Raw genomic sequence first — 15,595 nt, 5'->3', positions numbered from 1 at the left:
AACGGATTTAGTCCTTTTTGGGGCGAGGGATTCTGATCGTCAATTGTTTTTGAGCCTTCAGTCTGGCAATTTGAGATCTTCTGATTGTGTGAGGTTTTTGGGGTTGCAGGATGACTCTGGTCTCAGATGGCATAATCATATTGATTTTCTATGTCATATATTGCATTGATATTGAATTTGTCTTATACGCATCTTCTATATGGTGGGGATAACTACAGCCACCTTGATGTGTCGAACAATAAAGTTCAGTTGAGTACTAGACCTTGTTTTTATTTGAGTTATAACAGATATAACATGGCGCAGTCGGTAGTTTAAACGACGGAATATATAAAAAAGTATTCGTAAAAATAAGAATACTCTTATTCATATATGAGTAAAAAACTCCTGTGTAGAATAAAACTGCAGTCGAAAATCATGGAAAAAGTAAAACCACCTGGCACGATGGGAACTAATGGCGATCCCGCAGAAGCATGGCGAACTATTCATGCAAGCATCGAAACTAGTTGAAGAATCGGACGAAGTAAAATGTGCACTCCTGCTTAATCACATCGGAGATAAAGGACTCAAAATATTCAACACATTCCACATTGAAAAAACAGAAGCATCTACATCATACCCGCATATACTGAAAAAGTTCGATGAATACTTCAAGCCATCAGAAAATGTTACGTATGAAAGGCATATTTTTCTCACAAGAGACATGAAACCCAACGAATCAGTAGATGAATACGTAACTTCCCTGCGACAACTTAGTGAGTATTGCGAATTTTCAACTCTCACTGATAGTCTCATAAAAGACAGATTAATTTTGGGAATTAAGGACGCAGCAGTCAAAAATAGATTGTTACGAACTAAAAACCTGGATTTGTTGAAAGCAATGGAAATGTGTAAGGCAGCAGAAACTTCAAAAATTCATTTACAAGCAATTTGTTCCAATTTTTCGGACATGAAAGTTGAAGAAAATGAATTCATTAAGAAAAAACGCATACAAAAAACCGTTATCACATCGGACGAGCATACCAAGAAGACCATCACAATTCCAACGCGCAGTCTCAAAATTACCCAATGCGCAGGCATCTTCTTCAAACTCAAAATGGCAAAATTTTCAACGTCAAAAAGCTGTTTGTGGAAAATGTGGAAATCATCATCGTACAGGACAATGCAAAGCCTTTGGAAGAAAATGCAGAGTATGCAATAAATTGAACCACTTCTCACATTTATGCAGAAACAAGAAACATCAAAACATCCATAACATAGAAGAGAATTCCAATTCCGATGAAGACAATTTATTCTTATGTTGTGTAAGTAGTAATAAAAATGCTAAAGAATGGGTTATGAATTTATGGGTTAACAAATACAATTTACAGTTTAAAGTTGATACTGGTGCACAAGCAAATATCCTTTCTTATAGTACATATACAAAATATTTCAGTAACATAACACTTAAAAGAAATAGAGGTGAATTACTCACTTTAAATGTCATAGAAGGTGCATATTTGGATTGTTGTTAAAGAAAATACTCACAATATATATTTTAATTTTGTCAAAAATGATGGACCCAACTTGGGTCCAATGGGGCAATTGGATTGCCAAAAATTAATGATATGAATGTTGCTAAAATGTTAAATTATGTAGGAACAGATATTTTGGATGAATTTAAAGAAGTTTTCGAAGAAATTGGTTGCCTTTCAGGTCAGTACTCCCATAGTACATGCAAGTAGAAAAGTTCCATTCAGTATTAGAGATAAATTGAAAGCAAAATTGGATAAATTGGTGAAACAAAAAATTATAGTTAAGGAAACAATGCCAACAGAATGGGTTATTTCTTTGGTTATTGTCAGTAAATCAAACGGTGATTTTCGTTTATGCATTGATCCAACATATTTAAATAAAGCAATTTACAGAGAACATTTTCAGATTCCGACATTTGAAGAAACTCTTAAGGATTTAAATGATGCTAAAGTATTTTCAGTTTTAGATGTTTCCAATGGAATTTGGAATGTTCAGTTGGATATCCAAAGTTCAAAGTTTTGTACCTTCAACTCACCCTTTGGACGGTATCGTTTCCTTCGCCTTCCTTATGGTTTTAAAAGTGCAAGTGAAGTGTTTCAGCGGAAAATGCAAGAGTGTTTTGAAGGTATCAAAGGTACAGCCATTTATATATAAATTAGTGCTGGAATATTTTGAAGAAAAAGTTTTGCTAAATTCATCATATAGAATAACAATTTTCAAGAGGTACGTGGACGATTGTTTAAATATAACAACAGAAGGAGGAGTCAATCAAACTGACCTCAAGATTTATTACAAAGAAAAATTTATGATTGAGTGGCAAACTGACTGGGACAAAAGCAATGCCAAACTAAGGGCTGTCAAAAAAACGGTGGAAAAGCGAAGACGAAAACATCTGCTCAGTCGTACAGAAGATGTTTCTTTGTGTTTTAATGGAGAAGCCTGAGCATGAAGAAAAAGTTATAAAATTTCTAGAGAGGACACATTTGATGGGAAAAATATGAATTTCAATTATCCTAGTCATATTCATGCACCTCCATTCTAGTCATATTTTCTTCTACAGGTCTTCATACGAAATTCTGACGATGGGAGAAATGATTTCCTCAAGGCTAATGACCATAGCAGTCGATGCCTTTAAGTGAAAAAAAAACAACAGAAAATCAAATTAAAGAAATAATGGAAGTTTTGAATAATTTTAACAATAAACTGAAATTTACTCTAGAAACAGAACTGGACAATAAAATCAACTTTCTGGACATGACCATCATTAGAGGAAATAACAAAATAGAAACTAACATGCTAAGAAAAACCCGAGGAAAAACCATTAACTCAGACCGGATACTTGATTATAACTCAGTACATAACATCAAACAGAAAAAAGCAATAGTAACCAATTATATAGATCGAGCAATCAAATTAACTTCACCACGTTATAGACCGGAGATACTAAATCAGATATCCTCCCTACTTGCCACAAACAATTACCGCAAAGAAATGATAAAGAAAACAATAAAACAACGCACTCATAAATTTTACAACTCACTAAGTTACCAAAATCCAAAAACCGAGCCAATAGTTTACATACCCCTACCATAGGTACATCCCAACACTGTCTGAGAAAATAGAGAACATAATAAAGCCATTCCCCAATATAAAGATTGCACACAAACCATTTATACAGGTTAATCAATTCTTTTCAAGATTGAAGGCAATAGTCCCGAAAGGTCAAAAATCACATATCCATGCAACCAATGTAATGGATTGTACATAGGACAAACGGAACAAAATCTGAACAACAGGATAAAAGGACACAAATATTCTAAAACTCAAACAGCCCTATACAAACATACGGTAGAAAACAACCACACTTGCAATTTCGAGAATACAAAATGTTAGATAGGGAAAAAAATAAAAAAACCAGGGAATTTTTGGAAATGATTTGTATAAAATGAAACCCCAACTCTATCAACGACAGAGCAGATATGAATGGTCTGAACAAAATATATTCAACGATTATAAAGAAGACAGCGGAGAACGACAACGAAAGAAAAAGAAAAGTGACATCGACACCAACTTGACAATTCAATGACTTAGCGCCACATTATATTACAAAATGAAGAAGACACATGCACTACAAGCAGAAGTTTTGGAAATTGTTAAAATAAAGATAACAGATCTTTATCTCGAAGAATTGTATATGTAACTATGTTTTGATGTTTGTTTTTAGATTGAAAAAGGGCCCGATCCCGAAACGTCTTATATTTGACTTAAATAAATTAGGTTGAGAAAATTTCAGAAGATCAATTGATTTAACACAACAATAAACTGGTGGAATGAATATATCAACAAACAAAGCCATTTATATAGATGATATTTTAATTTGGGGTTCGAATAAGAAAGAACCTGATGAAAGATTGAGACTTGTCCTTGAACGTGCAAAATTGAATAAAGTTAAGTTTAATAGAAGTAAATGTAAAAGTAACGTCAACAGAATGAACTACTTAGGTCATATTATTAGTGGAAATGGTATACAACCTGATGAAAGCAAAATTGAAATAATGAAAAATTATCCTGTGCCAAATAATAAAATTGAAATTCAAAGATTTTCACGTATTTTGAATAACGTTCACAAATTTATTCCAAATTTATCTGATTCAACCAAGCCATTGAGAGAACTTCTGAACAAAGAAAATTATTTTCAATAGGAAATTGAACAGGAAAAAGCATTTTAAAAATTAAAAAGAATTCTGATGACACCTCCTGTGTTACAATATTATAATCCAAAATTGCCTATTACTATAACAGTTGATGCAAGTCAATATGCACTAGGTGCAGCATTGCTACAAAATTGTAAACCAATAGCTTACTTATCAAAATCACTAACTTTGACACAACAAGCTTATGCTCAGATAGAAAAAAAACTTCTTGCTATTGTCTATGGCTGTAAAACATATCTTCATTATATATTTGGTAGAGAAGTAACCATTGAAACAGACCATAAGCCTCTTTTGGGTTTATTCAAAAAATCATTAGTTAAGTGTCCAATGAGACTCCAAAGAATGTTGTTAGATCTACACATAAATGTGATTTATAAGCCAGGCAGAGAAATGTATATTGCTGATGCTCTTAGTAGAATAAATGTACCTAATTTGAATGATGTACAAATTATAAAAGAAAATGACTATGAAGCTCAAGTGAATCTATTGACTGAAAATTTTTCAATTGGCCAAAATAAACTCGATCAATTTAGAATTGAAACTGGGAAAGATCAACAGTTACAAAATATAATGAAATATGTTAAAAATGCTGGCCTCACAAACGATCTGAATGTAATGAAAACACAAGATTATTTTGGAATGTTAGGGATGATATAGTTTTAATAAATAATGTTTTTTTTTAATAAACTTTTTAGGGTTTTCACTTCCAATCCCTGAAACAAAATCAATTAAAAATGAAATAAACGATATGCTCCTGCGTAAATTCTGGCACTAATTTTTCAGGAGCAAATCAACTAGAAATAATTGTTGCCTGACAATGAACTGAAAATAAAGAACGATGAAATTATAATTTTATGTTGTAACGTTTCGAGGTCTATATCAGACTCCTTCATCAAACGAAAAATCAATTTTCGAAAATCTTCTGAATTGAATCTTTTGTTTGACATTAATTCTCAATACATAGAAACAGAGTCTCTGATTTTCGAAAATTGATTTTTCGTCTGATGAAGGAGTCTGATATAGACTCCGAAACGTTACAACATAAAATTATAATTTCAACGTTCTTTATTTTCAGTTCATTGTCAGGCAACAATTTTTTCTAGTTAATTTGCTCCTGACAAATTAGTGCAAGAATATACGCAGGAGCAAATCGTTTTTTTTTTCATTTTTAATTGATTTTGTCAGAGATTAGGAGTGAAAACCCTGAAAAGTTTAATAAGAAATGCAGAATCCTCCCAGAATAAAATTCAATCCATATCTGAAATAATGTTTTGTATCGAGGTGATAGCATAATTGTACCAAAATCACTTAGAAAAGAAATGTTGAAGGTTTTACACTTATGTCACTTAGGAATAACAAAAACTAAATTGAGAGCATTTAATGTGTTATATTGGCCAGGCTCGTCTAGTGATATAGAGAATTTAATTTTGAGTTGTCCAACATGCATCAGTTACTGCAGAAATAATGTCAAACAGTGTTTAAAGCCTCATTCTATACCTGAAAAAGCATGGATAAAAGTTGGTATTGATCTGTATGAACTTAATAATGTTACTTACCTTATTTAAATTGACTATTTCTTTATTTATTTATTTATTTCTCTTGGGATACAAACGGGACGAACCCAAAAAAGTATCCACACAATACCTTTAGAAAAACCGAAACATGATGGTTCAGAACTTCTGCACTGAGAGAAACACACAGAGAAAATGTCCAAACCTTTCTACCTAGACAAAAAGTTGTAGGACCTCATTGTTCTGCACAGGGGAGAATACAGGAAATAGTAGGTACTAGCCTGCTGCAAGAAGAAAGTGTTCGCGTGTCGTGTGCTATAGGGTGCGACAACCAACCTGACTTGATGAACTATCTCGATACAGTCCAATCTGCTATTAACGAGCTTGTGGACAAGCATTACATCAGTCATCCTTCTGCGATCCTCAAGTGGCAATAAATTCATCCAGCGGTACATCTCTCCCAACGTCGACAGGGAGGGGAAAAAACGTGCTCTACAACATCTGAGAAACCTTCTCTGGACACCTTCCAATTTATCGATGTAAACCCTGTAGCGTGGGTTCCAGATAACCGAACTGAAACTCAGGATGCTATTGACGTATGCTAAGTAGAGTGTACGAAGTACCATAGGACTCCCAGACTCACATGAGGTTCTAAAGATAAAGCCAAGCATACGATTCGCTTTTTTGGTGATATTGTATATATGTTGGTCAAAAAACAGTTTAGAATCCAGAGTAATCCCAAGGTCACGCACGACGTCTACATTTGAAATGGCATGGTTGGAAATGATATAAGATGGCAGAACCTTATCAGACTTTCTAGTGAAATTGATGGAGTAGCATTTAGAGAGGTTAAGAAACAACTGATTTCTCTCGCAATACAAACCGAACCTATCCAAGTCCTCTTGCATGTTAAATCTATCTGTAGAATGACGAATATAGTGGAATATCTTCAGGTCATCAGCGTACATAAGAAATCTGCAAAATCGAAAGCATGTAGCAATATCATTTATAATAATAATAATAATAATATGAGCATGTCTGGAGCCGGCGCTGGACATGACAGCATGAGGGACGTCGGTGGCAGGATGTTGAGGAAGCGGGCTCCTGCTGCAAAAGAAGCTACATCACCAAAGCAACAACAGCAACCAACGAGTCCAATTCAATTGCCGACTCGAACCGCTGAAGGTGCTGCGCAGGATATTCAGCCAGTGCTCACCCAAGCGGGGTTAGTTAGAAAGCGCATGAAGTGGACAAGGTCCATGAATGAAACTATTGTGCGCATATATAACTCCATCACGGGACTAGGGCAGAACACGAACAACTATAGGAAAAGGCTCCATGAGGAATTCTGCAACGCCTACCCAAATCTCAATGTCACTGAACAACGGATGGCAGACCAGTACCGCCTAATTCTGAGAAATGAACTAATACCAATGGCCAGAATCGACGCAATTAAACAAGAACTTCAGCGTCCGCCAGTAACAGAGAGCGACACCAACACCTCTGATGAGATTCATATGCCTGGGCAACAACAGCCAGAAGAAATTGACGCTGAAAGTCCATCTTGCAACCCAAGTGAGGCAGAACACCAGGACAGGATAGGGAAGAGCTCCACCGATAAGTTGACTCTGTGATGAGGAGATACTTTGCCGAACTGGAAGGAACAGATCCTCTTCATCGAATAGCACCTCCCCGACTCAATACATCCAAGAAACTGTCACTCATAATCGACATCTTGAATAAGGACGTTTTACCTGAGTACCTTCAGAATAGAAGTTCATTGGAATATCTTCATCTAGTTTTTTACTGTGCAGCGCTAACGACGGCTAAAACCATAGGGGCAAAAATTCGCCGAACGAACAACGATGGTCCAAAATTACACAAATTATATGCGCCACCATGGCAGAAACGTCTTCAACACAAAACAGAGAGACTAAGAAGAGACATTGGACGACTGACGGAGTACTTGAACGGGAATCGCGGAAGGAAGGTTGTGGAAGCTGCCAAAGAAATCATGGATAGAAACAGAACACACACAGAACGAGAGACGGAGAATGCTACAGCTCACCACTGCCTCGACACTCTGAAGCAAAAGCTAAGTCTGTATGCAGAACGCCTGAGAAGATATAAAAGCAATTATAGCCGGAAAAGAGACAATAATTCATTCGAAAAGTTGGAAGAAACTTTCTACCGGTCACTCACATCGTCTGATGGAGAAAATGGAAAGTTACCACCAAAGGAAGCCATTGAACAATTCTGGACCGAACAATTATCAACGAAACCTCAGTTTAATGGAGATACCAGATGGATTGAAGATGAAAAGTCTGAAGCTATAAAATAGGAGCCGATGCAACATGACATGATCACAATTGAAGAAGTAAAATCAGCTATCAGAGGACTACACAACTGGAAAACACCTGGGCCTGATGGATTACAGAACTTCTTGATCAAGAAACTTTGGATCATGCATGACGAATTGACCTCCGCAATAAATGATGTCAATGAAAATCCTGAAAGAATGCCAATATTCTTTACACATGGCACAACGTACCTGTTACCGAAAGAACCAAAGGAATACAGAAGACCCATCCAAATACCGACCAATCACATGTCTTCCAACGATGTACAAATTAATCACATCGTGCATTTCAAATCGAATTCACAACCATTGCGAAAGGAATAACATCATCGCCATGCAACAGAAAGGATGCACCAAAGAGAGCCGAGGGTGCAAAGAACAGCTAATAATTGATTCAGTTATCTGCAATCAAGCGTTCTCCAAGCGAAAGAATCTTTAGGCTGCGTACATAGACTACAAGAAAGCATTCGATTCCATATCTCACGAAGGGCTCTTGACTATCTTGAACATTTACAAGGTGGATCCTAATATTGTTAAGTTCCTGAAAAACGCCATGTCAACCTGGCGTACTAGTCTTCAAATGAAAGCAGCAGTTGGCTCCATTACAACAGGACCTATTCCAATAAGACGGTAAAAATCTTGAAGACTATTGCCCCTCAAATATCAGATATTTTGGCACATCTCATCAATGCCTCGGTCACTTCTGGAAGGTTTCCTCTTATTCTGAAGACAGCTAAGATAATTCCAGTTCCCAAAAAAAAAGGCGCATCTGATGATATAGCTAGTTATCGACCAATATCTATAATATATTGAGTTCTCTCTCGAAAGTTATAGAAAAATTGGTGTATCAGAGAATGTTGGGATACTTGTACAAATTTTCAACAATTACGAATTGCCAACACGGATTTCGGGTGGACAGGTCGACGGAGACTGCGGCGTGTCAGTTTGGGGAGTTCGTTTATGGATGCTTGGATGACGGCGTATGTGTGGCAGGGATGTTTTTCGATCTGTCGCGTGCATTTGACTGCCTTAATATCAACTTTTTACTCGACAAGCTCTATAATATTGGCTTCAGGGGAGTGTTCCTCGACTGGGTGCGCAGTTTTCTGGTTGATCGGCATATTTACGTCAGTGTGAGTCAGCGGGACTCTGAAGAATATCCTTTAGAGATGGGTGTGCCTCAGGGATCGGTATTGGGTCCGCTGTTGTTTTTACTGTTTATTAATGATCTGCCGGATTACATTAGGTCGTATCTTATAATTTTTTTCATCGATATTATGATGGTATTTTTTGCTGACGATGTGTCATTCTTGGTGACAGCATCCAATTTGTCAGAGCTCAAGTCGCGATGCGAGATACTGGTTGAATATTTTTCGGACTGGTGTTACAGAAATGGTCTCATACTCAACGTGAATAAAACTGATCTCGTACACTTCCACTTGCGTGACACCAACGACCGGCTCATGCTTGAGCTTCCTCGTGGGAGCCTAAAGTCCTCAGATTGTGTAAAATTTTTAGGTCTACAAGTTGATAAAAATTTAAACTGGATGAATCATATTGATTATGTTTGTAGGCGTTTGAGTAGTGCAGTTTATGCCTTGAAGCAACTTAGAGCATTGCTCCCCCTCGAGTCAATACTGGGTGTGTACTATTCACTTGTCTACTGTCATTTAAATTATAACACGGTCTTGTGGGGTGCGTCGTCTGGGAGTGGTTCTGTTTTTGTTGCCCAGAAAAGAATAATTCGCCTTATCTTCGGTCTAAAACCCCTGGAGTCCTGTAGACCATCTTTTATAAAACATAAAATATTAATGTAAGGGGGTGAAATTAGTCTTATCCTCACTTATTCATTCGCTTCATTTATTGTTCGGTCAAATAACTACATGTTTCGGCAATATGCCATCTTCGGGTTATAAAATTGATCCGCTGTAAGTAAGGTTGTGTGAGCATATTTGTTAGATAAAAGTTGTTATTATTTACTTACAACGTTGAAGCTAGTCATAACAAGAAAATTAGTCCAAGTTTTAAACGAAGTTCTCACATCGATAATTATGTTAAATATCAGAGCAATAAAATTACATTATACAGATTTACGATGGGAAACAGATTAAAAGTGGAATTGACATTGATAAAATTTCAGGTTAGAGAATAGGGGGGGCATCGACAATTATTATAAATCATAGAATTGTATGTGAGTTAGTAATCCAAAAATTTAAAAATATAAGAGGAAAATGGAAAAAACAAAAATTTTTGAGAATTTTGAAAAGAGGTGGTACAGTGTTCGTAGACATGATGTTTACGGGTTCTTCGTATCTGCTTTGGGAATGTTTGTATATTTCTAGTTCTTCCCAAGTTTCTTGTTTAAAACCATATTCTACCGGGTGAAGAAGTTCTACGTCTGTGTTGGGGTCGAATTCATGGTTGGTGTCTTTGAGGTGTTTACCGAATGTTGATTTATTATTGGACATGATCCTTTGACTCATGAGGTGTTCTTTTATTCTGGTCGCTATGTTTCTTCCGCTCCTACCTATGTAGACAATGTTGCAGCTAGGTTCACCGCATTTGAGTTTGTAAACCCCTGATTTCTCTAGAATGGGTAAAGGGTCTTTATTGTATACTAGTAATTGTTGCAGGGTGTTTTGTGTTTTGAATGAAATTTTTAGGTTCTTCTGTTGTTTTAGAACATTGGATATTTGGTAGGAGATGTCACCAAAAAAGGGAAGGCTAATATAATTTTCCACCTTGTTTGTTCGGTGACTGTCGTTTGACAGAAGTCTGAATTTTTTCTTATTGATGAGTCTGTCTATTATGTTTGGGTCGAATCCATTTTCTTGGGCAATGTACTTGATAGTAGAGACTTCTTTGTCGAATTCTTTTTTATCTAATGGTATTTTAAACATTCTATGTATATATGATCGAAATGCTGTTAGTTTGTGTGTGTGGTGGTGGCAAGAATTGGAATGTATACTATGGTTTGTTTGGCTTGGTTTCCGATAAATGTCAAAATTGAATTTATTTTCTCTTATAGTTATAGTAAGATCTAGAAAATTTATACTGTTGTTTTCTTCTGTTTCTAGGGTGAATTTGATGTTAGAGTGTCTAATATTCAGCCAGTTGTAGAAATCCGACAATTCTTGCTGACTACCCAACCATCCAATGAATATGTCGTCTACATAGCGAAACCAGAAGAGGATTTTGTCTTTGAATGGGTTATTGACATGGAATACGAACGATTTTTCGAAATATTTCATAAACACCTCCGCCATACAAGATGATAAGCCGTTGCCCATGTTTAGTCCCTTTGGTTGGGAATATATTGATCCGTTGAACATGAAGAAGTTTTGTTCAAGGCAGAGTTTAGTCAAGTGGAAGATGCTCTCAACTATACTGTCTGATAAGCCTGAGTTAATTAGGAGGTTTTTGAAGATTTGAAGAGTTTGTTGTACAGGTACTGTGGTGAACAGATTAGATACATCTAAAGAAGCTAGTATTAAATTATTAGGAGGTTGTATTTTCTTCAGTTTTTCGATCAAGTCACCGGTATTCTTGATGCTGTGAGGTGATTGGTAGTCAACTCTATCTGTGATATATTCGTTGAGTCTTTTGGATAGTTTGTAGGCTAAGCTCGTATAGAAAGATACCACTGGGCGGATTGGTATGTCGTTTTTATGAACCTTCGGAAGTCCATACAAACGTGGGATATTGAAATTCATAGGTATTAGTTTTTTGTAATCCTCAAACAAAGTTGGTCCAAACTGATCTAAAATTTTCCTGAATTTGGAAGTGTATTTCTTGAGTGGGTCAGCATCAAGAAGTGTGAAGCCGTTGCTTTGAAGGAATGAAGTGACCTTTTCTATGTATGAAGTCTTGGACATAACATCTAGACAGTTCCCTTTATCAGCTTTTGTGAAAAAAAGATTATGATGTTTGATTTTTGTTCTAAGTGATTTCAGGCCTAGATTTAGCTTATAGAGGTGTGGTGGTAGTTTTATCTTACGTTTTTTGAAGTTATCTAATATTCTGAAGATTCCACTGCGAATACTTTCTATGTTTTGAAATTTGATGAACTTGAAGACTGCTTCCAAAGACACTGTTAGTTAGAATTTTCGTTTTGTTCGTTGGTGGTAAAGAGAACTTTAATCCCATATTTAGTAACTCTAACTCGTTGGTACTAAAATTGGTGTCAGTGAGGTTCAAAATTCTTCTATGGAAGATTGGGTTCGGGGTAGTAGTTTCAAAATTGATGTTCTCGTATGAATCGTTTCTTTTCTAATTTTCTTGTTATGACTAGCTTCAACGTTGTAAGTAAATAATAACAACTTTTATCTAACAAATATGCTCACACAACCTTACTTACAGCGGATCAATTTTATAACCCGAAGATGGCATATTGCCGAAACATGTAGTTATTTGACCGAACAATAAATGAAGCGAATGAATAAGTGAGGATAAGACTAATTTCACCCCCTTACATTGACTGAACACCTCACAATGGACTTCCGTCGAATCATAAAATATTAAGTTTTCCATGTATTCATATTTTAAACTGCCTGATTTACACGAGGAAGAATATTCATTCTCAAAAAAAGTGTTGCCAATTTCATGAATATAATACTAGGCAAAAAGAAACCATTTGCATTCCAGCTCATAGAACGAGCAAATTTGAGTATTCTCCTATGTATAGTGGCATAAAATTCTACAATCATCTGCCTGATAGACTTAAAACGTTGAAGTTTTCGAGCTTCAAGAAAGGAATCAAAAAACTTCTTTTAGAACAGTGCTTTTATAATAGTAAAAGCGAATATTCAAATTCAGTTCTAGAGTGATATCACGTTAGGTAGTTTTTGATGTTTTTGTTTTTTTTTTTGTACTGGCATAATTCAACGATATCTTGGGTGTAAATCGTTATCATTTATATATATATATATATATATATATATATATATATATATATATATATATATATATATATATATATATATATATATATATATATATATTTTTTTTCACCGTTTAGTTTCGGGAGATCCATTCACTACCTGCCGGACGAATCGCCAAGGCAGCCAGCAACTCGCTATGAACTCTGCAGGAACTTCCTTACTATCCGTACGGTTTGAAGGATGACCTGCTTCTGCGCATGTGAAACCAGTTTCCTGTTTAATCCAAGTCGCTCGGTATTCTCGACCAGGTGTTTCTCAACCAACCCATTCGTTGATATTATCAGAGGGAGTACGCTGACAGATTTCAATTTGTGTAGCTCTTTCAATTGGAACGCCAGATCTCCATATTTGCTCAGCTTTTCTGTGTAAGCTCTAGCGATGTTCTCATCTGCTGGAATAGTAACATCGAGCATCAGGCACAAATTCTTTTCTTTATCGAAAATCGTTATATCTGGGCGATTATGAGCTACACCCTGGGAAGTGAACATCGTGGCATCCCAGTAAAGTTTGAACTTATCATTTTCCAGAAGGGTTTTAGGCAGGTATAGATGTTGCTCTACCTCATCTTGTATCAGTCCATAACGGAGTGCGATCTGCTGATGGTACAGTTTAGCCATGGCGTTGTGTCTCTCAAGATATTCCCTAGGTGCCATAATTGAGCACGAAGATGTCATGTGCTGTATTGATTCGGGAGCTTGAAGACATTTTCTGCATCGGTCAGATGGTATATCTTTCTTTGCTATATGTTTCAGGTACATCCTAGTAGGCATCACCTGGTCCTGGATTGCGATGATTCTACCTTCCGTTTCCGGGAAGAGGTATCCCGCACGTAAGTATTCCATTGTTTCCAACTTATTCACGTTAGTATTTTCCAGGTGGCTAGGGTACCTGCCATGGAGGGCCTTGGATTTCCATTCCGATATTAGTTCCTCAGTTGTTTTTATGGGAGGCAGTTGGTGATCACGTTGGGCCAGATTGAGTGCTGAGATGTTTTCGTCAGCCTCACACAAAGCCTGGGAAAGAGGTGAGTTGTTTTTATAAAAATACTTCCTCAAGCTTTCAACATCTCTGCGGTGAGTGGCCTCGACATTGAGTAAACCCCTACCTCCCTGGTGGCGTGGGAGGTAGAGTCTGATTGTGGACGAATGGGGGTGGTGGATTCCACATCTGGTGAGCGCAGATCTTACAGCTCTATCCAGATCCCGAAGCTCGGTCGTCGACCAGGTCAACACGCCAAATGAATAAGTCATACACGGCATCGCCCATATGTTAATGGCGGTAAAGAGGGACTTCGAGTTGAGTCCCGATTTCAGAAGCAAGTTTATTCGCCCAAGCAGTTTCTCCTTAAATGAGCGCTTCATCGCGGAAACATCAATCTCAAGCGCTTGTCTAATTCCTAGGTACTTGTACGTATCATTGGTGTTCAGATTCGGTATCGCGAGATTGGTCATGAGAGTTGTCGCCTGCCCCGCATTCTGTATATATATATATATATATATATATATATATATATATATATATATATATATATATATATATATATATATATATATATATATATAAATGTATATTTTTTTTTATTTCCTTTTTCTGTCTCCTCTGAGGATGATTAATTGGTGTCTAATGCTATTTATGTTGACTCTTCCTATACATGTACAATGTCTCAAAGGATTCAATAAATTATGACTTTAGCCTTGCGGCTTTCATACTCCTCTCCAGAGGAAAATTCACTTATCCCAGATATCTCAGATATCAAAAGGATTAAGCTGTGTTGGAGCCCTTTCCAGGTTTTCGGGCTCGTGGTGGTGGTCGGGTCCGGGTCGCTCCTCTGCCTCCTCCTATTATTATTATTATTATTATTGAACTCTATGGACTACGGATTTGCCATCAAAAGCGGCAGTAGAACTATGATGAAACTGAATCATCTCCTTTACATGGACGATTTGAAATTCTTCGCATCTACCAAGAGGCAAATGCAACTGATGCTGAAAATGGTGGAAGGATTCTCGGAAGACATCAAAATGAAGTTTGGACTAGAAAAATGTCGACTGCTGAAAATAACGAGAGGGAAAATAGAAGATGGTACGTTCAAACTCAAGGAAGGTGCAGAAATTGAAGCATTAAAGGAAGGAGACACATACAAGTATCTGGGCATAAAACAGGCAAAAAAAATCAATCAGAGCCAGATGAAGAAAGAACTAACGGAGGAGTTCGCCCGAAGATTGAGAAGGATAATTAGAACTGGCCTTAACAGCAAGAATCTGATAAAAGCTATCAATACCTACGCTTGCTCGGCGCTGAGCTACTCATTTGGTATCATTTCTTGGACCACCATCGGTTTAGCAGCCTTACAGAGAAAAATAAGGTGATGCTGACTAAACACAATAAACATCACTCCAAAAGCTCAATAGAACGGACCGAGCTGCCACGACATCTTGGGGGTAGAGGAATTGTTGATTTGTCCAACCGTATGACCCAGTAAATTGAAGGACTTCAAAAATATTTTTTGAGCAAGGCTACTTCATCAGAACTCCATCAAGTAGTTTGTGTTGCTGATAC

At 36.7% G+C, this 15,595-nt stretch overlaps 1 protein-coding gene across 1 annotated transcript; it reads right to left on the bottom strand.

Annotated features, from left to right (window-relative positions):
• Nucleotides 1-5,717: 5,717 nt before the first annotated feature.
• On the bottom strand, nt 5,718-11,971 carry LOC123318314. Its single transcript, XM_044904930.1, has 2 exons — nt 10,373-11,971; nt 5,718-5,723 (listed from the first exon to the last, which is right to left on the bottom strand). The coding sequence occupies exons 1-2, from the start codon at nt 11,969-11,971 to the stop codon at nt 5,718-5,720; spliced, it is 1,605 nt and encodes a 534-aa protein (XP_044760865.1).
• Between the last annotated feature and the right edge of the window lie 3,624 nt (nt 11,972-15,595).

This window comes from Coccinella septempunctata, chromosome 8, assembly GCF_907165205.1.
Source record: "Coccinella septempunctata chromosome 8, icCocSept1.1, whole genome shotgun sequence".
NCBI classification, from domain to species: Eukaryota; Metazoa; Arthropoda; class Insecta; order Coleoptera; family Coccinellidae; genus Coccinella; species Coccinella septempunctata.
Note: the sequence above shows the minus strand (reverse complement) of the source record. Positions and strands in the feature narration are given on the sequence as shown.

Coding starts and splice junctions, on each gene's coding strand:
- LOC123318314 (XM_044904930.1), bottom strand. CDS start 11,971: ATGTCCAAGACTTCATACATAGAAAAGGTCACTTCATTCCTTCAAAGC.